Source organism: Vollenhovia emeryi, unplaced genomic scaffold (assembly GCF_000949405.1).
Source record: "Vollenhovia emeryi isolate VEMERY1.0 unplaced genomic scaffold, V.emery_V1.0 DF939143.1, whole genome shotgun sequence".
Lineage (NCBI taxonomy): Eukaryota > Metazoa > Arthropoda > Insecta > Hymenoptera > Formicidae > Vollenhovia > Vollenhovia emeryi.
The window spans coordinates 1,394,561-1,415,820 of NW_011967223.1; the positions used below are offsets into that span (position 1 = coordinate 1,394,561).

General features: G+C 39.2%; 4 protein-coding genes across 5 annotated transcripts in view; 1 reads left to right on the top strand and 3 right to left on the bottom strand.

The window, feature by feature from the left end:
• The window catches only part of LOC105566662 (endothelin-converting enzyme 1-like), a 6,563-nt gene extending 2,308 nt beyond the window's left edge, over window positions 1–4,255 (bottom strand). The window contains exons 1-11 of the mRNA XM_012020845.1: window positions 3,845–4,255; window positions 3,252–3,364; window positions 2,651–2,812; window positions 2,415–2,498; window positions 2,087–2,301; window positions 1,627–1,824; window positions 1,237–1,344; window positions 1,016–1,157; window positions 806–920; window positions 436–529; window positions 134–307 (exon numbers count right to left, since the gene is read on the bottom strand). Of these exons, the coding sequence (XP_011876235.1) occupies window positions 134–307; window positions 436–529; window positions 806–920; window positions 1,016–1,157; window positions 1,237–1,344; window positions 1,627–1,824; window positions 2,087–2,301; window positions 2,415–2,498; window positions 2,651–2,812; window positions 3,252–3,364; window positions 3,845–3,864 (1,425 nt within the window). The 5' untranslated portion in view covers window positions 3,865–4,255. The remainder of the gene's footprint in view (window positions 1–133; window positions 308–435; window positions 530–805; window positions 921–1,015; window positions 1,158–1,236; window positions 1,345–1,626; window positions 1,825–2,086; window positions 2,302–2,414; window positions 2,499–2,650; window positions 2,813–3,251; window positions 3,365–3,844) is intronic.
• Window positions 4,256–5,282: 1,027 nt separating this feature from the next.
• Window positions 5,283–10,770, bottom strand: LOC105566664 (vang-like protein 2). The gene is made up of 4 exons (XM_012020848.1): window positions 9,973–10,770; window positions 9,053–9,647; window positions 8,784–8,942; window positions 5,283–8,701 (listed from the first exon to the last, which is right to left on the bottom strand). The coding sequence occupies exons 1-4, from the start codon at window positions 10,101–10,103 to the stop codon at window positions 7,865–7,867; spliced, it is 1,722 nt and encodes a 573-aa protein (XP_011876238.1). The 5' UTR covers window positions 10,104–10,770; the 3' UTR covers window positions 5,283–7,864.
• Window positions 10,771–10,852: 82 nt separating this feature from the next.
• LOC105566663 (40S ribosomal protein S3-like) lies at window positions 10,853–12,990 on the bottom strand. 2 transcript variants are annotated; one of them, XM_012020847.1, is made up of 5 exons: window positions 12,922–12,952; window positions 12,748–12,817; window positions 12,076–12,395; window positions 11,811–11,998; window positions 10,853–11,099 (listed from the first exon to the last, which is right to left on the bottom strand). In XM_012020847.1, exons 2-5 carry the CDS (start codon window positions 12,778–12,780, stop codon window positions 10,915–10,917), a joined length of 726 nt encoding a protein of 241 aa, XP_011876237.1. In that variant the 5' UTR covers window positions 12,781–12,817; window positions 12,922–12,952; the 3' UTR covers window positions 10,853–10,914. The 2 variants fall into 2 exon arrangements, with proteins under 2 accessions (XP_011876237.1, XP_011876236.1); XM_012020846.1 differs by having other exon boundaries at window positions 10,878–11,099; window positions 12,748–12,824; window positions 12,922–12,990.
• A 118-nt stretch (window positions 12,991–13,108) lies between these two features.
• On the top strand, window positions 13,109–20,302 carry LOC105566665. The gene is made up of 10 exons (XM_012020849.1): window positions 13,109–13,379; window positions 13,660–13,853; window positions 14,636–15,527; window positions 15,690–16,748; window positions 17,006–17,352; window positions 17,519–17,813; window positions 18,504–18,735; window positions 18,822–19,014; window positions 19,207–19,303; window positions 20,093–20,302. Exons 1-10 carry the CDS (start codon window positions 13,304–13,306, stop codon window positions 20,191–20,193), a joined length of 3,486 nt encoding a protein of 1,161 aa, XP_011876239.1. The 5' UTR covers window positions 13,109–13,303; the 3' UTR covers window positions 20,194–20,302.
• Window positions 20,303–21,260: the final 958 nt, after the last annotated feature.

The window sequence follows — 21,260 nt, forward strand, 5'->3', positions numbered from 1 at the left end:
CGAGAGAGAATAACATGCTTATAGTAATAACAACTTTGTAGAAAAATTATCCAAAAGAGAATGAGATGTGTCCAACACTTTTTTATTCACTGTCTACGCGCTTATAAATAATCATCTACACTAGCATACTTACGCCATCGTAATATTTATCAATTGCTTCGTTGTTGAACCAATCGGGGATAAGCAGTTGCTTCTTCATTGTTTGTAATTTCTCAAGAGATACCTTCTTCGTAGGCTCATCCATCCAAGTGGATGCTGTGATTTGTTCACGAACAACGTTTGCAATGTCCGTGACCATATCGCTGATCTAAAGTGAATAGTTTAATTCAGATAATTCTGATTTTTAATTTGACACAATTCGACAGATACACCAGGTTGAATTCGATCGGTTTTATTCATATTTATATTTCTTATTTCTTTTAATATACTACTCACGTCTTCTTTATTATCGAGCTGTACGTGTCTCTTGGCATACTCTTGTGAAATTGCCGTATGTAAATTGGCATCCTTCTGCAAGCAACTCTTCCACCTTAATAAAGTTCACTTAATTAACATCGGCTTTCTTTATGTTCCTCTAAGGAGGATTTATATAACAGTAGCAGTATAAATCGAAGAAGAGAATTTAAATACATTGTTAAAAACACTGTCTAACTATAGATAAATGATAAAATGTAATATTTATAACGAATATAACTTCTTATTTCTAAAAATCATAGAATCTTAAACTTATCTCGTTACAAAGGAGTCTCTTTGCCGTTAATAAAGATCGTAATAATTATGATGGGAACAATAGTAAAAATTGTACCTCGCGAGTTCCGGACTCTCATTTTTGAACTGAGCGGCAAGTTGAACAGCGATCTCCTCTGTACGTTCGGTGTAAGGCAACAGAGTTCTGATAAGGTTCCATTGCATGTAGTTTACTGCAATTAAATTGTATAAGAGTAAAACATTTTTTATTTAAAAATTCGTGATTTTTTTCATACACGTTTGCCAAAGAACATTGCGAAAATCTTACTGATTGTACGACTGGGCGTTCGTTCCAGTAAAGGAACCAAAGAGGTGAGATACTTGTACGCTTGAACGATAAGCTTCTCAGATGACTTGATCGTAATTTTTTCTGGTGCAAACAGTTTTTGAATGTATTGAAGCCAGTTTATCTGTGATGTACAAATTTAAATTACGTAAATAATATATAATTAGCATGACAAATGTATAGAATATTAAGTTCCAACCGACCTTGCTCTTTTTGGGACGTTGCGCATCGTACGCCTGTTGCAATTCTTTGATTGTTAACGGATTATAGATTTTATCGATATCTCTGCTATCTTCGAGGTTCAACGTTAGCTGTGAATATTTAAGCAAAATGGAACAACAAATTAATACAATCGATTCCCGCCGTTTCTATATTAAATAAACGGATTAAAATGGATTCCGCTTATGTATTAAAATAAAATGCAACATAAAGATAATTTTATAATATGAAAATATTAAGTGTAAAGGAGGGAATGAAAAAGTAAACTTTGAAAAGAAATAATCTTAAAAAGAATTTGAAATTTGTCGTTGCAATTCCGAAACAAGACTAGTGAGAAAATTCGAATGTCAATACACGGTGATTTCAATAGCAACCTTAGCCAGTTCAATCTCGAAATTCACGACGTCAAGCGCATCCTGACTGATAGCGTCCTGTTTTATGTACGCGCCTCTGTCTTCCACAAAGATATCCGCAACATTCTCGATGTAGGACTTGTAGGACATCTTCTGCACAAGGTCGGTTTCGAAGCTGATCAGAATGTCGCGTGGGGCGTAGAAGTCAGGTTCCATGATCTGAAAAACACGGATTCTACGTAAGACTCATCTTCGTCAGCTCGCAAACACGATAAAGGAACGATCACACGAGTTCGTAAAAATTGCAGCATATAACAATCACATTTATAATTAAAATATTTTGTTTTATATAAATCCATCAATACACTCTCGATTATTTTTATTCAACGAACGGAAACATTTATTGTTGCGAAGTGTTCGCATATGATTTTATAATATAACAACGTGCTTTAAACATATTTAGAGCATGAATAATACATACGGTAATGACGTTGGTATCAGATTTTTTTTCATCAACTGACACCAGTATCTCGTAAAGCCCATTGTCAAACATATTATTCTGCAAAACGTCGCTAACTTGTTGCCACGTTTTGTATCCTTTACGTTTCCACTCCCTAGGGGACATAGTCATTGGCCATCCGCCGTTCTTCTTCACAACTTTGCTAAGAGCACTGATTCCGATCTTCTTAAGTTCCTCTGAAAGCCAAGGGAACGGTTTATTCTCCTCTTTTCTTCTGAATTTCCGATACTCAAATTTAAAAAGTACTCGTTTCAGATGATATACTGTTTACATACGCGATCGTACATACCGTTATCCATGCACATGCTGTACATCTTCCTCGCTTTTTTCAAGGAAAGCGTGTCGTCCGATCCGGGAGCATCTTCCAAGATCTCTGCAAACGATAAAGGAACGATTACACGGGTTAGATTTTTTTTCGTAAACGTTGCAACATATAAGAATCGAATTAATAATTAAAATATTGTGTTTTATATGAATCCGTCAAGACTAGTATCTCCAATAACTCGCGTTTAAACGGTACCGTACCTTTAATTTTTCTTGAAGTTTTCTGGCTGAGAATCGACAGCGTGCTAATTCTTGGGTACGACATGTTTGCCGGATTATTTTGTATCCATCCGCCACAAGCAAATTTGTAAAAATTGTCGCAAGGTTCGACTGTACGGTCGATATAGTCCGAGATCCTCGACGCTAAACAACATAATAAGATTGTTTTTATGTAATGGTCATCGTACAAATGATAATTTACACACACGGAATAATCGATGAAGTAATAATCCGGGAAAAAATGGAGATATCTCATTATATATCTCAATTTTGTAATATCTATTATAATTATATCCAATTTAAAAACCATCAGATCTTCAGAGACCCGACACTTTTATTGAATAATCAATGTTATTATCTATTGAGATCTAATTATGTTCTCTTAGGACATTAATTATAAATTTAGTTCGATCTCAATAGATAACGTCGAGCATTCAAGTAAAGTGTCAAATCTCTGAGGATCTGATGATTTTTTAAATTGAATCTCATGAGATATAAGTAGGTATTACATGATTGAGACATATATAATGACATTTTTGTCCATTTGTTCCCGGGAAGAGGAGAAGACAAATAAAACACATACCTTCGTATTTGCAATCTTGCGTAGCGCATAATTTGTAGTCCGGGTTTGTATCATCATTACTGCTCGGAGCCGCGAACGCTACGTGCGAACACGTTGCCGCTATCAAAAAAGCTCTGTAAAATTTTTTAAGAAACAAAACAATTAACCGATAATAATAGGGGATTGTCATCAATTGTTATCAGAACGTGTGTATTTTATTTGATCATTTTTGCAGCTGAACTTTTGTACCTTTTATTTTTCCTTCTTCGCTGTCTTCATTTAATTATATTGTTTAATTCTCTTGCGGACAGTATAACATAGTACAGTTACAAAGAACATATATAATAATAGCAGTCACGCTACAATTTTTTGAACTAATTCTATAATAAAAGTTGTATATATTTTAGCATTTTAACTTATGCAAATATGACATTTTTATTTATGTAAATAGATTAATATTGTAAGATATATTTTATATTTTTTATAGATGAAATGAATATCACAAAATTAAATACTACGATTTGTCATTAAAGATACATATTTACGTGCTTAATGGATTATTATATTAAAAGTAATTATTATATATTTAATTAAGATAAAATTTCATAACTTACATAAAGCAATATGTCTGCATGGTGTTGAAAGTTTCGAAGAAGCGAATGGCACCTCTTCACTGAAATTTTACAATCCGATTCAAAGGGAGTCCGTAGAACTTCTTTCACAGAAAAACACTGTGTGCAAAATCTCATTAATATAGTCATGGCAAGATTATAGTGATAAGATAAGACATTAACACCACTACATGATTGCACATTAATGATGCGTTCATGAATTTTCTACACAAAACAGTTATGTAGGTGTGAAATGATATGATAGAACACTTGTCTAAATGTTATATACGTTTGACGTTTTCCATATTTGCGATAAATATTATGCACACGTAAATGAAGTCTTTATCCGGATTTGTCTCTCGGTTCGATTAATTAACAACGCATTTTGGATTTTTCCCAAAACCAATTTTATTTCAACCTGCACATTTATTTCCACTGGTTATATTTTTCATAAATTACAATCTTTATCTTTGTTCTAGTTTTCTATATTTTAAATTTTTATCTTATCACATGTGCTCTCAAGCATAAGTAGTAATTTTTTATTACGTACGCTTAATTCCAGGGTTGGGAAGTAACTCATTACTTGTAACGAAATTACCGAAGGGCAAACCGCTATTCAAAATCTTGTACAGCAATGCCCACTAATGCCCAGTGGGCATCACTTTATTTTATCTTGTTTTGTCTTATTTTACTTTTATAACGCCCCAGCAAGGCCTAATGCCCAAACTACCCGTACAGCACAAAACTTGCAATAACATTGCTACAATATTGCAACATTGCTGTAATGTAGCTGCAATGTAACTGCAAGGTTTGTGCTGTATGGGTAATGCCCAAAAAATGCCTAGTAATGCCGCAAATCTGTACACCACAATGCCCTCAGCGGTTTTCCCCCTCGGAAATTACAGTTATAATTATTTTTTTGTTTTGAAAACTCTAACTTAACTTTGATACTTTCTCTCCGTCTGTAACTGCAACTTAACTCAGTTACATTTTCTCGATAACTAGTAAATAATTTAATAGTTACATTAATACTTTATATATTCTTTAAATCTCCATAGACTGCATTAGGTCTTGCATTTGTGCATAAACACCTTTATCGATGCTTTACAATTCAAATGCAGATTTGATATTTTTACTTTCATTGCAAGAAAGTAACTGCAAAGTAACTGTAACTGTAAGTTACATTTCTAGCGAAAAACTGTAACTGTAATTCGATACTTTTATAAAGTAACTTTCCCAACTCTGCTTAATTCTTTGATCAATCTTTCAAATAAATTCCAATTTCAATATATATTTTATTTCCTAAATGTTTTCTTATTAACATAACTTATTGTTCGCTGTAATATTTAATACTTAAACTGGACGCGTAACAAATTTTTATTTGGAAATTTTATTTGGAAGGAAGGAATTTTCATAGAAGAAAGGAAAAGAAAAAGACTTGTTTTTATACATCAAATGTATATTTCATCTTTCAAATAGTACACAGTCATCACGAGCACACATAAATAACATAAAAAGACATCCTTAGCAAAAGCTCGGTGGAAAAAATACATACGAGTACTGATAATAATTTCACGTTACAAAGAAGTTGCTCTCGGTCTCCTCAATCTCAATATTTCTTAAGTCTCTTCGAACTAACGCAACCTAAAAAATTCCAGGTGTTGCTATTTACTTTTATTTTATATAATTTGCAAATGTAGCGAAGCGTACAACGAAAAATTATACAAGCATAAAGATACGTGTGCTTATTACAAACTGTAATGCTTTCTTGGAAAGCTCATGTCCTCCTAGGAAACTTACGCTTTTACATCTTTCATTAATCTCATTACGACGCTGAAGACATATAATCTCGGAATGCGATAAAGAAATTCAACAATATTAATTATTTCGATATAAAAATCTCGCGTCTCTCATATTGGGCTTGTAATTTAAGCTAGCGTATTCAATGTTTATCCAAAGATAAGAGATTTGTACGAATATATACATATAATATCCAATCATAGAATTTTGTTTGCTATATACAAATTCCAAGATACGTAAATTTGTGTCTTGTTCTCAAATAATATGGAAGAATGCGCTTAAATCCACCTGGAGATTTGCGCAAAGAGATATGTAATTAATGAGATTTAATTATTAAACTATACGATTACGTATAATATAATCCATATTTAACCACTCGTGTTTAAAATTAATTTCAGTTTACTCGTAAATGTTTGTTTCGCATAATCATTACTGTGACTACAGATTTTGTAGGAAGACGGAAAATTGCAATTAAACAGTCCGGTAAAGAAACGTTGACTAGTAGAAAATTGTTTCCAAATTTCATCTGTACAGCACCCACGATGCTTTTTTCTGTATTACTAACAAACATTTAAGAGTAAATAAAGAAAAAGGTAATTTAATCGCATGCAGCATGTATACAGATATATAAGTTATCAATAAAGCATAATTCTTATCTAATCACAACGCAGAAATTAAGTAGGTCAAGTATAATGAAAATTGAGGAGGACAAACTTAACAGAGGATTGTATTGAAATTTTCTATCATCTATCGTCATTCACCATTCGTGTGTACTTAATAAACGCTATATCAGAGTAAAAATAATATCAAAACCGTTAAAGTACAAAAGGGGCTATATAAATATCGAGTATATTTACTGTGCGTACCGTTACATTGCAGAAAACACAGGATACCAAGATATGAGAGTTTCATATCTTTCCCTTAACAATGAAATATATGAATCGCGTGTGTGCTGCTATATGTGCGCATATGCGTATGAACACATACGTATGAAATTGTATATATTTAAAGCATATCTCCCTCGTGTAAATACGATACTACAAATACGGTTTACAAACTTAGGAATGCGTATTAATGTAAATATCAATACGAGTATTTACTCGTTCGTGTTCAAACCCTCCTCCATAAGCTGTCGGATTTGTTCGGAATCGTCAAACTATGTCAGAAATGTCTAAAAAATACACTTGCAATGCAGTAGATAAAAAATACTGTCCGTTCTTGATCTACAGAATAAATGTCGCTTATTTAATTTATGCTTTGTTTTCGCTCAAATCATAATATACGAATATTATTTTTGAGGAAAAAAATGTATATACGTAATAAGGGAGAAAACGTTTAACCCATATACTTATTGAGGAATACGTAAAAATGTAAAATACGTAAGGAATACGTGATGAAATTATATTAAGAATCCCAATGGACCCGACACTTATCGTATGGTTGACCATCAGGCGCGAACCACCGTTCTAAAATTAGCCTACATTTTGCCTCAAAATAAGTATGTGTGTATATATACACACATTAAAAATCCAGTTAGATATATTTAAGGTGTACATATATACAAATCATGATATGCAATAGGACGAAATAAATAAATATATGTACGTGCGTACGCATGTTTTAAGGATTAAGAAAAAAAAACCGAGCATTTTATGCTACACAAACTAATTATTACTCTGTAATAATTACTTGAAGGTATGTTCAGAAGTACGGATCGCTTATTAATGTCATTGTGGCTCTTCCTCAAAAAGAGAAAATAATGTCATGAACGTTTTCAAGAAAGCAATGGCGAGTTATTCTCCTAACTGCTGTGCTTCTCTCAGTCTATCTTGTTGTCTAAATACTATTACACTGTTGTACAACAGTGCACGTTTCCGTTGTAGAACAGAAGTTTTAGATAATATTCTAAAAAGACTTAGCGCCTTGTGAAACTTTCGAAGAATTTTTTGCGCAAATAAGATTCAATCGAAATAATGGTTTAAAAATGGTTTTCCGCGCGAGGCAAGATCTCATAGCTATCACATCAAGTTTCCAGCGTAAAATAAAGTCTCTAACGGTACTCTCGTCACAGGAAAGACTTTACATTAAACGTAATCTCGATTAAAACATCATTTGCGCTAAAATTCAGTTCAAGCATACCTTTGGGGTATCTGGAAGTTGCGTTCAATTTCATAAACATGAGGATAAAAATCTGGATTCTATCACGGAACCTCATCAAGTACCTTAAACGGAAGTTTCCGAGTTCAATCGCAGAAGAAATTTGTTGGACTTGGGATGTGCCAATTGTTCGGTGAGATTGAAGTGCGGTAATCTATGCGCCGTACACAAGAGCGCCACTTCGCCCTGTCTCAACTGAAACTCACAACCGTTCGCGATCGGGCGAGAGGGTAGCTCCCCTTCGCACACCAAGGCCCAGTGATGCGATCGCTTTTGCCGCTCCTTCTCGTTGGACAGCACCGGGCTCGTAGCGAAGAACGGCTCCAAGAAGGCGCGCGGCGCCGCATCTTGTGCCAAACACCGAGCGAGACGGTTCAAAATAGATTCTACCGAATGACGCGGCTGTTGCCGAGTGATTCTCAAGTACTTCTGCAAAGCTCTCGCCATGGAGGGGAAGACCGCCTGCGCGGCCTCCATGGGATCCATCGGCCCGGGGTTCGGCGTGGAGTCTACCTCGGAATGCAAACGTTTGATATGCGCGAACGCCTCCTCGGCGGCGGTGATGAGTCTCGCGCGGCGCTTCCGCACTCGTCGCTCGTAGTCGTGCTCCTCGTAGAAGCGCTCGTTGTGACTCGAGTCGCGGCGACGCGCCTGCGCCGCCAGGACCGCACGGTCGCCGCTGCCGCCGCGCGACTGCATACCGCCGGTCACCCCGCCGTCGACCTCGTAGAACTTGAAGCTCGACTGCTTCCTACCGGACTTGGAGACCGGCAACCTTTCCAAGTACGGATTGTAAATCGGAAACTCGGTGTAGTATCTTTCTAGAACCCATACGGCTGCTCTCTGTATCGATAACTGGCCGATCGCGTAAGATCTCGATTCACCGTCTGGCGACCTAACGACCTGCAAACGAGAATACCGTTTGTAAATCCAAAGTGCGCGTTACGATCCGACGTCATTAGCGACAGTAAGAACATTCGCCCACCTTAAGATAAAACGTAGGCTGCAGATGACGAACTTCGATAAGGAGCACTGCGGTGTAGTGTATAAACAGGAGCGTATTGGCAAGGGTACCTGCGTAATTTACTAAACTTTTGTACTCTGTTATTTCGCCATTGGCAACAGTCTTAGCACTCTCGGTGACCTGAAACGTATCGGGTATTTCAACAACGGTACGTACATTCGCGCGCACATACACATACGCGCAGAGGGAGAAAGAGAGATAGTTGGGCAAATCGCGCCCAGGATCGTTACCTGTACAACGTAGAAAAGCCAATAAGTACAAATGCACAGTGTGGTGAGCAGCAACACTCCCGCCTTGAATAAAAATATGCGCGGCATGGTAGCGGCGCGCGGGCGCAGGAACACCGCCCAGCTACCGATGACCAGTAGCACCAGTTTGAAGGCCAGGCCCAGCAGCTCGCCCTTGCACTCGGCGTTGCACGACAGCATGTGCAATTTCTGCTGCATCGTCAGTACCGTCGTCGAGTCGGGAAAGAATCCCAGTTTCGGCAGAATAACCATGGCTATAGGGCTGAGGAAGGCGCATATCCCGAGTATCATCGCGACGATCGGGCCGACGTAGCGGTTGCAGCCGGAGCCGAACGTGCCGTCGGTCTCGTTCGGCCAGTGGCTAACGTCCTCGGTCGACTCCGACCTGTCCGAGGTGTTGCCGGTGACGGCCGTGGTGTTCTCGCCCCAATTCTCATCCTGCGGCAGTATCTGCACCTCGATCACCTCCTGGCCCAAGTTATCCACGCTGTCACCCCGCACGTTCACCGTCGTTTGAAACGGAGCCATTTCGCTGGTGTCCAAGTTCTGCCTCTCCTTCTTCTGACTTCGATTGTTCCTGCCGTACGAAAGGTCACGGAAGATTAATACAAAAAGTAGAGAAATCGCAAGACACGCTTTCCCGGACAATTGGTGATTTCAGCACCGACGGAGCAACTCAATTCCATAATCGCAAAGGAGGGACGTACACTCGCAGGATCGTCGAAGCTTTCCGAGGACGCGCGACCAGGTCGTCGATTGTAAAATTAACCGGGAACTCGCTACGCGCTCGCCGTATAAGTAGAGCTACGCGAGGGTAAGCCGACGGCCGAGACGCGAGCGAGACAAGGGGACGTGTTGGTTCAAGTGCGACATTAAAATTAGCTCTCGACGGTCGGGCGTACCTAGCGGTGCGGTGAGAGTGCTGCCTGTGATGCTGCTTCGAGCTGTGGGAGCGGTGATGCTTCTGGGAGCTCCTGCTGTGGTGGCTATGGCTATGCTCGCTAGCCCCGGACTTCACGCTCTCCGTCTCCATTCCACGACAAAGGCTACCGCCCGCTCGCTACCCCATAAGAGCATACCCACCCTCGCGCGCGAACGAACGGCGGACACATGTATCGGTGACGCGCAGCCGGTCCTCGCACGCCTCCCCGGAGTCCACCCGGCCGCTTCGTCTCGTCGTAGGTTACGCTATCGCCGCGCGTCCACGGTCCAGGCGCTCTCGCCGCGGCGGCGTCGCGGCGTCCCGGTCACGTGCACCCTCGACATTCCGCCGACTCCGCTCGAGACGACCCCGCACCCGCAGCCAGGGGGTAAAGAAGGGAGGGGGGGAAAGAAGCTGGACAACGATACCTGGAGCGGGAACGCGCGACTCTCGGCGCCGCGGTCGCGTCGCGTAAAAAAGACGGACGCCGACACGCCTAACGTTTTATTATTCCCACCCCCTCCGTCTGGCAGAGGCTCCGAGCAGCCGGGCTACCACATTCCGTGGTAATTGCGGCGATTGAAAACACTGCGCGGCGCGTCTAGGGGAATTTCGTTCCGGCGGTCACGTGGGGCGAGAGCGTGAGCCGTCCACGGAGGCTGTCGCTGGCGCGCACGCGGTCTTTACGATTCCGTATCGCGCGGAATGATCAGTTTTATTCTCGAGGCCTGGGACAATTTTGTCAATTGTCATGCGTCCACAATGCGTGGGGAGTGGACCTGGCGTAAGGAGTAAAGAGAGGATTGTATAACTTTTGGCTCTTGGTGTAAGGAAGTTAAAATACACCCGGGCGAAAGATCTGTTTTTGAAAGTAAAACACACCTGTTTCGTGTTTTCTTTTAAATGTATTTCAAATAATGAGTTACACGGCGAGAGGAGCGGGTTGAGGCATGTCTCTGGACGGCTTCACCTCGGAAATCGGCACGGACGGGGCCACCTCTTCCTTCGGTTCCACGATGGATACATAATCCGGGAGAGGCTTCTTCGGGCCGCTCTTGCCGTTCGGGTCCCACGGAAGCATGATTTTAACCTTGATTCCCAACACCCCTAAAATATACATTGCGAATAAAGATACAATATAGACACATATCTTATAAAATCTTCGTATGTCACAAACTGCGTGTACAAACCGACAATCAAGTTTTTACGAGCACATTACCTGGGAAAAAAAAATGGAAAAAATCTCATTCTATAACGTTTCAATCATGCAATAATTATATCTCATGTGATCCAATTCTAAAATCATCAGATCTTTAGAGATCTTATCTTAATCTCAATATTCAAGCGTGTATTTATTGAGATCTAATTAAATGTCCTACTGGGCATTTAATTCTAGTTAGATTTCAATAGATTTAATCTCGAACTTTCAAGAAAAGTGTCAAATGTCTCAAGATCCGATGAATTAAAAATTAGATCTCATGAGATACAATTAGATATTGAGACATACAGAGGAAAGTCCCGTATTATGAGATAGGTTTCTAATATGAGACAGCAGATTTTCAGCATCCAAATTTAATCACAAATCTTTTCTCGCAATGATTACACGATCTAACAATGAATTTTCCACTAAACAGATATTTCACTCCAAGTACAATAAATTCGCGATGGAATCAACAGCTGAAGTCTATTAATTTAGTAGAAACACCGCTCTCTCATATTAAAAGCCTATCCCATAATAGAGGATGTTCCTCTATGTATGAGATTTTTCCCATTGTTTCCTGGGTAATTAAGAAGCGGACCACAGCAGTGCAATCTTACCTTGCCGTAGAAGCACGTGCCGGGTGGCGGTATTGACGTATTCATTGGTCGGTTCGCCCGAATGTATCATGAGTCCGTCAACAAATTTCATGGATTTCGCTCTCTGACCACGTAGTTTACCGCTGACGACCACCTCGCAGCCCTTGGCCCCTGACTCCATGATGAAACGCAGGACTCCGTAACACGCCCTGATGACAATTCAGAATGAGACTCTCGGAAACGGCATGGGATACGATCAGGATTAACAAAGCTCCGATTGGTTTACCTTCGCACAGCGAGACCTCCGATCAGTTTGTACCTAAGGGACTCTGCCTGTGCGATGGCGCACAAACCACGCGTGGCGACCTTCTCGGCGTACAACTCGACATTCTGGTCTTTGAAGTTGAAACGTTTCTGCACCACAGACGTGAGCTCCCTGATCCTGCGGCCCTTCTCGCCGAGCACGCTCTGCGTGTGGGTGGCCAGTAAAATGATTTCCGTCCGGTTCGGCGTAACGCGGACCTCCACGCCCGAGTAGCCGTCCTCGGCGAGCTCGCGCGTCAGGAACTCGTTCAGCTCGGCCCTGAATACGCCGTCTCCCACAAACTAACGGCAAAAAGAAAAGAGTGAACAATGGCGACACCAAAAATTTTACTTTTCAACCTTATTGCATATAATTCGAGCTTGAATAACAAAGAAACGTTGTGGAAGTCATAAAAATGCACCGTTCTCGCTAAACTAAATAAATTTTAAATAATTTTACGAGACACGTGGAACCGTAAGATCAACGTGTAAACGAGAACGACGATGAAAACATATTTATTCACGATTCACGTTGCGGTATCCACTAATTTTCGAAGGCGTATTATTCTAAAAGCGTTGAGCGTCGCGACAAGGACAGTCTTACATATATTTATTACACATTCTATATTTATTACAAATTTTTGAAAATACTAACCTTCCTCTTCTTCGAGATGGAACGGTTCTCCATGTTTGACTACAGATCTCTTTTGGAAATACGAAATACTCTGAAATCTAAGATTAATTTCAATCGAATCACAGGTAAAATGTAAAGAGAATTATATTATAATTACTGATTTTACATGCTATAACGCTATAACCTCGATCTTACCTCGGTATATTCTAGTTCCAAGATAGAAATGGGAGAATTCTAGGGATATTGTTTTACTAGTCGTCTGATAAATTTTTCAAGCATGTTGATTGGCTACATAAATCTCTAGAGATTTCAAAATGGCTGCGTTCACCAGAAATGTTGCTTTGAAATTTGAAACTGTGCGCGGCGGAACTTGGCTAGGGAAACCAGCACTAGCCAATCAACGTCTCGTGCGCTCGGATGTGGATTGGCCAGTGCTGGTTTCCCTAGCCAAGTTCCGCCGCGCGGCAACGTTACCGCGTCCAGTGGGCAGAAGCCATAATTGTTGCTCGTTTAAAATTGCTAGAGAAGCGGCTATTTTATTTATTACTTTGAGGTTTATCGCTGTTCTTACCGAAGCATGGCGTCGTGTAATTTAGTGGAGTCGATCATCGACGAGGTTGCCTTGGAGGGATTAGACGGCATTACTTTACAAGGTTATTTAATCTTACTTTTGTCACAAATAAATTAGTCGACACCAATTTTGCACAATCTAATATGTAAAATATTACATAGACTGCCATAACAGTTTATCTACTTTTTATTTTATTTTACAGAGTTTTTAATTGATGTTTACCTTCAGGTACACATCGCGCCGGTTTAGTTCTCTATTTTTAATAGTTGAATAATATAATTGAATTTCAAGTCAATTTAATGATTTCCTCTGTTCGTTATGAATGCTTTGAATTTTTACATATTTTTACTTCTCACCTTTAGCTTTGTGGCTGCGACTATCAAACGGACTCAATAATCCGCTACCGTTCCCCAAGCCGTTCATGGAACAGGTATGGTTAATATGCAGGAAGGTAAAGGACCTTCAGTTTTACCAATTGGAGACGCCCAGAGAACCGCTTGTGATATTCGATCGTTACGAGTACGTAAATGACGATCTTGGCACTATACAAGAACCGGTGAGAATATTAATATATTATTGATGCATGCACGACTTTCTCTGAAATTCTTTGCATAGAGCTTTGTGAACAATTTAACTGTTTGTCACGTTATTACCCACACAGCACGGAAAGATTGCAGAAATGTTACATTGCAAGATTGCAATATTGCAGCAACGTTGCGCAACATTGCTGCAACGTTTCTGGAGGATTGCAGCAACGTTGGAATGTCCGCCCTCAGAGAGATTGCAGTGCAACATTATAGCAATGTTGCAGCGCAATATTATTGGAATAATTTGTTGTTGTACATAAGCGGAGAATTTACTAATTACATATGCATCCGGGCCTTTTTCAATACACAGCAAGCTAGTGCGAAGCAACCTAAGGAGATTATGTCGCTTCGCAATAGATGGAGATTGCGAGCAACACCGCACTGATCAAATACTTAATAATTCGCGCATTATTGGTATCGACGAAAATAACATTATAAAATTCTCGTAATTAGAAACCTTTTTTAAATAGAAAATATAGTATTTTCATTATTTTCGAAACATTGCTGCAATATTGCTATCGAAAGTTTGCAATTTTATACCCTTGCAATGTCTCTGCAAGATTGCACTGCAATCTGCAAGATCGCAACGTTTCTGCGATGTAACTGCAACCATCTGTGCTGTATGGGTAAGAAGCTTAGGTTTTGCAATTACGAATAATTTGACTTCTCGATACTTCAATTCCATTCTTTCAAACTTAACTTCTGTTTACTTAAATTCTCGTTCGTATTCCTTTCACATGTCTGACTTCAGTCGAGCGTCCCGCCAGATATTTATCCTCACTGTCCTATCCAAGATCCCAAGACAGGTATAAGGGGATCTTGTGCCACATATAATACAAGGAAAGACATCAAAGACGAAGTGAAGAATGCAAGCCTGGACGAGGTGACAGAGAGGTATGGGCTCAGTCTGGTGATCGTGGCAGCCCAGTCAATTAGGACACGAGCTTTGATGGGCCACGACGTGAGTCCAACGTTGAAGCTGACGATCATGCATTACTGCTTCTTGGAGAGAGTGGGTCGAGCTCGTTACCACGGCGAGGTCACTCAAGGCAAGCTCAGTTTGGCTGCGCTCAAGAAGGACCGGAAAACTCTGTTCTATCATCTAAAGTTTCTGCTGCATCACAAGCTTATTACGAAGCAGGGCCATCAGCAGAGCGCCGGCTACCGTGGCAGCGGTGGTGGCCTCTTGCATCTGCCCCGCTTCTACGTGGAACGAAAGCCAAAGATGCTCTACCTGGCGGAGCAGGTGCTCGACATTCTACGATCCAAGAAGGACGGCGCGGCCGAGTACGACGAGATTAAGAAGAAACTCGGAAACGAGAACGCTATCAAGAAACTGTTTCGATCTGCTTACTTTCAAAAGATCGTGATAACGGGCATCTGCGTGCCGTATAGAACTTTGTATCCCAATGCCGAGCCCAACGAGTGGCGGCAGAAGAAGGACCCTTCGAAGGAGAAAAACATCAGAGTCGTGCAGTTGGTGTATCCGGATGCCAACATTAATGATATGTGGAATAAGGAGGAGAAAGATGACGATGAAGACATCATTGAGTTGAATGTGTCTGATCAAAAGTTTGAAGTTCCTTGTCTCAAACAAGCATACTCTATCATTGAGGCCAGTCGATTCGAAGGTATATCTCAAGGTTAGTAGTAAATCCTCGATTTTGGTAATTTTAAAGTGTTCTTTAACATCTAAAGTTTCATTCAAATTATTGTAATATCGCAAAATTAATGTGTCAGTTACATAGTTTTTAAATTAAACGAATAGAAGTTGAGTTAGTTTGAATTATTATATATCTTTTTAGCTGAGTTGGAACACAAGATGGTTATCACCAAATCAGAATCCAGGTCATTTCTGAGGAATATGGTAAAAGCGGGTAACATCGCAACGTACATGAACGACATAGGCCGGCAGCTGATTACAAAGTATGTCGCGAAGAAATTCGAGAAGAACAGCACAATGAGTAAGCAGTTTAACAAAGAAGTGCACAAGATCAAGGAACTCACCAAGAAACTGACCAGCAAGAATGAAGCGACCTTGCAAACGGAAAACGAACAGCATCCCGCGGTCCCCGAAGACGACCAGACGAATCAACGACAACTCTGTTTTGATCATAACGTTGATAAGATGGAAACTAATACGGTCCTTAATATAGACAAAAGTAAAGAGGAAAATAAATGTGTCGATGCAAATTGTGCTAGAAAGGAAACGGAATTGAAGAATTTGTTTTATGTTGTTAATAGAATCTTGCGTAAATATAAATTGTCCAAATTTCGATCAAAGTACAGACTTACGTCGAAATCTTTATTAACGAAGACCAGCAAGCCCGATATCAGCGCCAAGGAGCAGAAAGCGAAGCTCGACGTTTCGCTCACGTCTATGGAGCTAATTGCAGCTGATGCCAGAGCTACGTCGTTTTATAATAGCATAAAGACAAATTTGATAGCGCAAAAACCCGTTCGCACCGGCAAGGGTGTCGGAAGAAAACAAAAGAGCCAAGCTCAGCAAAATAAAGATACATTGCTCGAGGGGAAGCTATCGCTTTACGAAAGCGACAAGCGCAAAGAGACGTATTCGAAGAATCGTCCTCACGAACAAAGTGGAAGGAAAACTCGTGTATCAAGAAAGAAATCTGCCAATATTGAAGAGGATTCCATGGACTACGAAGAGCCATTCTCGAAGAGAGCAAGACTAAGCTTCGAGGACTCGATGGAACTCGAGGACTTGGAAGAAAGCGAGGAATCGAAATTCTTCGAGGAGGAATTGTGCGAAGCTTCTCGAGAATGCACCGTAAAAGTACTTCCGGATAGCTCCAAGTCTCTTACATTGATGAATGAATTAAGGGAGCAGATAAAAGAAGAAGGTATATGATAATAAAACTGTTATCTCTATAGAAAAAATTATTATCTTCTATTGTAACATGTATAATTGAATTATTGTTGTTTTTTATTATTTTCAATATTCGTTTCTAGCATGTCTGATAATTTTTCGGTATTTAATAAATGAGTAAAGTATTCTGTGCGTGTATGCAGTTTATATGTAACATCAGATTATACTGTGATTTCCAACCAGATTTTATAATTGATTAAAATGATATAAATATATTGTTTTAATGGCCAGCTTCTTCGACAATGCCGAACGATATGACCAATGTGACTTCGATTCCTCGACGTGTCAGCGAGATTATTAGGAACATATTACCTGAAACGAGTTACTTCAATTCTGACAAGGCGAAAAATTCGAGCGAAATTAGCCAATTAGTGCCGTTGAAGATCGAGACTGTAAATCTCGGCGAATTAAATCGGGCTGCCACTTTTCCAAAGACCGTTCTCTCTTACACAAACTACAAGAAGAACGTGATTGAATCCAAAAAGAAGGAAGTAACAGTCAACAGGAAATACGTCGACGCGGTGTACGAGTTCGTCCAGGAGAAGAAAGAAATCGGCGCTTGCTCGGAAGAATTACTGGTAATTTGTCCTTCATGGAAAGAGCAATTTTGTCGTTGCCTTTCTCCTGTCTATTAGCGGCTAATTTTCGGATTTAAAAAATTCACACTTTTCCTACAAATATATTGCTAACTCAATTGTATCTTTTTTGTTTCATACAATCATTGCTTTTTCTTCTCTTGTCCAGGATATGTTCTTTGCTGAGCAAGGAGAGGATTTGTACAAGGTCATTTCGCTTTTAACAGATAATCATATATTTTTTCGCTCTGGCGTCATCAAACCACGCTATATCCATCATCATTACCTGGTTTCTTGGCTGATTCAGTCCTGCAAGATAAATCGCCTTGAACAGGAGTCTCTAGTGCCGTTCAAGGATAGTATATATGCCACGATGCAGCAGGGAGACGCAACTGAGACAAACGCTGAGGCGGATGCGAAAGATACAAATCTCCACAATGAAGAAGAAGATACAAGTGAAAAACGTAATATTATTACTTTATTATAATGCAATTGCATAACTTAATTTTGTTGAAGTACTTATCTCATACTTATAAACGACCACTTCAATTTTCGACAAGTTTTCAGTACTACAAGATTCTAAATATACAGGGTAGGTCATTTTAATCTAAGCACTGAAATTTCTTAAAATCCGTAAGTTTAAGACAAAAATGTTTCAGCTTTACAACTCAAAAAGTTCTTGATAAAAAAATATCTTATTACAGTGTTTTGGAAAGCTCTCGAGGTATGCTACAAGAATATGCAAAAATATATAGGGTGTTCCATTTAAAAAATTTAACGTGACCTTCATGTGACCTTCAAATAACTCTTCGAGGTCAAACCAATGGTACCCTATTATGGCCCCCTCGAAACCATATAACTTTTGTCTGAAACATTTTTGTCTTAAACCTATGGATTTTGAGAAATTTCAGTGCGTAGATTAAAATGGCCTACCCTGTATATCCCGTTTGAAATGTTTTTTAAGTTGAGAGATTTATAAAAGTATTTTTATATCACTTATGTTTTATGCTTCACTATCAGTTTTTCTCGTATTACTAAGTCTAGAGTGACAATACAAATCAGTCTCCAAATTTGTTGAATTGTTAAATAGATTAAGTTATCTTGTAGCATTTTGTCTTTAAAGATCAATACTTATTAAAATAAATATCCGGTAGGTGAAACAAATAGTGCGGTACCATCGACATCATCGGAAACCAACCAAGAAGTCAAAGAGGAAAACAGCAAAAAGGCGGACAATGACTTAAATAATGAGGAAGATGACATGAAGAAAGATAGCGAGATCAACGAGGAGAGCAGTTCACATGCAAGGAAAAGGACTCATAAGCAAAAGATGCGGTTACTTCCACAAAAGGACGTGTACAAATCTGCGCAGCAAATAGATTTCTCGTAGTGTATCAAGAAAGAACGAGCAAGAAAAATTCTCAGGAGTCTGTACCACTCGAAAATAATACCAATCAACTGTTTCCTTTCAGAAATTCCGAGGAAATAAAAGTCCTGATAAAGCCGTGGATAAGTATAGACGGCGTGCTGAATCGCAAAGTTTTAGATCGAATGTTAGGCGCGGTTCTGAGTTACTGCTTGCTCCATCCTGGGCTCACGATGTCAAAAGTGCAAAGCAGATTCGTCGCTTCCCTACAACCCTTTCACACGCGCGAATTGCTCGAGGTGCGTTTTATCGATTGTCTGGAAATTGATAAATCAGTATTCTGGGCTTCTTTCTATCAAAGATACTTTACTAGGTCTCATATTGGAGATAAATGGAATTACTACATAATTTCCACGACAACTATTGTTTCTCTTTTTTTATGTTATTGTCTAATGCAGAAAGCTCTTTATTAATGAACGCAATTTTTGTAGATGCTAATCAAATTGGGATGTTTGGAGGGTAAGCTCTTGAAGAGAACACGAGTTACTATGTTCTCTCCACCGCCTGAAATTAACATCAGTGATCTAAGTACGTAATTATTATTACTAAAGCCAACGGTACACGATACTATTTTTCCTATTGGATTGCTTACGAGAATCAATAAAGCCCGTATCGGACTACGGATTGAGATTGAGATTAGATTGAAATTTGACCAGTCACAGTAAAGTTTACTAATCTCAAGTTTAGTAACTTGAACTCTAATTGGTCAAGGTTCAATCTAATCTCAATCTCAATCCGTAGTCTGATACGGGCTCAAGGTTGCAGAGTTTTAGATCGGGTGACTTAAAGCTGAATCCTGACTGGTTCTCGTAAGCAATCCAATAGAAAAAATAGTGTCGTGTACCGTTGGTTTAAGATCGAAAACTTTTGAATTCCTTGATAGTTGTTAATTATTATTTGCATCATCGGTGGCATGGTTACATTCTCTGTATTAATCATCGCATGCTGTACATTGTATGATGCTCTCAAAATATTCTAAAAATTCAATTTCCATTTTCCTTGACCAAGTAAATAGATGCTAATTTTAAAATGCCATAATATCTCTATAATATTTTCGTCTTTTAATCACTTTAGGATAATTTACTTTCTTGCACAATTTATACATTTATTTTGCAATTTTGTACGGTAATACAATTCAATTTTACCAAATGTTACGCAGAATCTTAGATTATGTTATTCACAACTTCTACTATTTTGATGTATACTTTATTTTTTTTTCTTTATCTGACGTCGAATTCGTCATAATGTACTACTCGCAAATATAGTCTTTATACATATACAATAATGTATCCTTATATATTCTTTTGTTATTTTTAGCTGCAGATACCGTTGATTGGTCCGCCGAAGATGAAATAGTATTCGAACCTAAAATAGATGCCATAATGAAATTCAGCATATTTTTGAGTACGAGGACATAGAGCACAGATTCTATGCCGTAATTATGTGTAAATTTATCTGTATTATATGTACAGTGTAAGCATAAATTAAAATTAATCGATTATGAGAATAATCAATTTTAAAAAATCGATTATTATAAAAAATAATCGGAAAATAATCGCATAATCGATTTTCAACAATTATTTGAAAAATAGTACATACATAATTTTTCATTAATTTATCTGCTTATTTTGGGCATATTCACATTTATTTAATACATATTAATAAAAATAAGAAGTTACATTTGGTACTAAAGCAGCTAGTGGGTACTTTCCAATTATTTTACACTTTTTAACACAATTACGTACACAAGAAGAATATACACAATACGTACACAAGATACGGGCTTCAGACCACTTCAGACTACGGATTGGGATTGGGATTAGATTGAAATTTAACCCCAATCTCAATCCATAGTCTGATACGGGCTTTACTCTTATTGGTAAAATTTCAATCTAATCTCAATCTCAATCCGTAGTCTGATACGGGCTTTAATTGATCGATTAAGGCTGCGTTACCACTAAGCGCGTCGCGCGTCGTGCCACCCAATGAGCGTACTGCGTACAACCGAAAGTCTGTTACTTTTCCACAAATGCTGTTCTCTCATTGGATTATCGGGCATCGGCCCACTCTGATTGCGGGCAGTTCGGTCTCCTTATACATTCTCCATGGAGGAAACGTATGCGAAAATTCTGCTCTTACAGAAAAGTTGCAAATTAATTTGCTATCCGCATGGCTCTTAATCAATCGACTTGCAACTTTTCTCTCAGAGCAGAATTTTCGCATACGTTTCTCCTTCGAATAAATTCAAGAATCGAGCCCTTATATACGCCGCATGCTTTGCACGCCGGAAACGTTTGCCGCGCTGCAGGAAGCGACGCTACCGCCAATCATTTCGTCGCTCCTACAGAAAGCGGTAAACTCATTGGCTACCTGCGGCTGAGCGTTTCCGCGTCCCATGTGCAAGGGACTCGATCATGAATCCCTTTTCCTCTAGCGTCAACTCGTGAAGAGCGAAAAATTTCATTAACGAGCTCAATATTCAGTA

Excerpts from the sequence above, each read along its gene's own strand:
- LOC105566664 (XM_012020848.1), bottom strand. The coding sequence starts at position 10,103 with ATGGAGACGGAGAGCGTGAAGTCCGGGGCTAGCGAGCATAGCCATAGC. Across the intron at positions 8,943-9,052 it reads GGCTTTTCTACGTTGTACAG|GTCACCGAGAGTGCTAAGAC; the intron begins GTAACGATCCTG and ends GATACGTTTCAG. Across the intron at positions 8,702-8,783 it reads AGCCTACGTTTTATCTTAAG|GTCGTTAGGTCGCCAGACGG; the intron begins GTGGGCGAATGT and ends TCTCGTTTGCAG.
- LOC105566663 (XM_012020847.1), bottom strand. The coding sequence starts at position 12,780 with ATGGAGAACCGTTCCATCTCGAAGAAGAGGAAG. Across the intron at positions 12,396-12,747 it reads CCATCTCGAAGAAGAGGAAG|TTTGTGGGAGACGGCGTATT; the intron begins GTTAGTATTTTC and ends TTTTGCCGTTAG. Across the intron at positions 11,999-12,075 it reads GGAGGTCTCGCTGTGCGAAG|GGCGTGTTACGGAGTCCTGC; the intron begins GTAAACCAATCG and ends AATTGTCATCAG.
- LOC105566665 (XM_012020849.1), top strand. The coding sequence starts at position 13,304 with ATGGCGTCGTGTAATTTAGTGGAGTCGATCATCGACGAGGTTGCCTTG. Across the intron at positions 17,353-17,518 it reads CTTGCTCGGAAGAATTACTG|GATATGTTCTTTGCTGAGCA; the intron begins GTAATTTGTCCT and ends TCTCTTGTCCAG. Across the intron at positions 19,015-19,206 it reads ACACGCGCGAATTGCTCGAG|ATGCTAATCAAATTGGGATG; the intron begins GTGCGTTTTATC and ends CAATTTTTGTAG.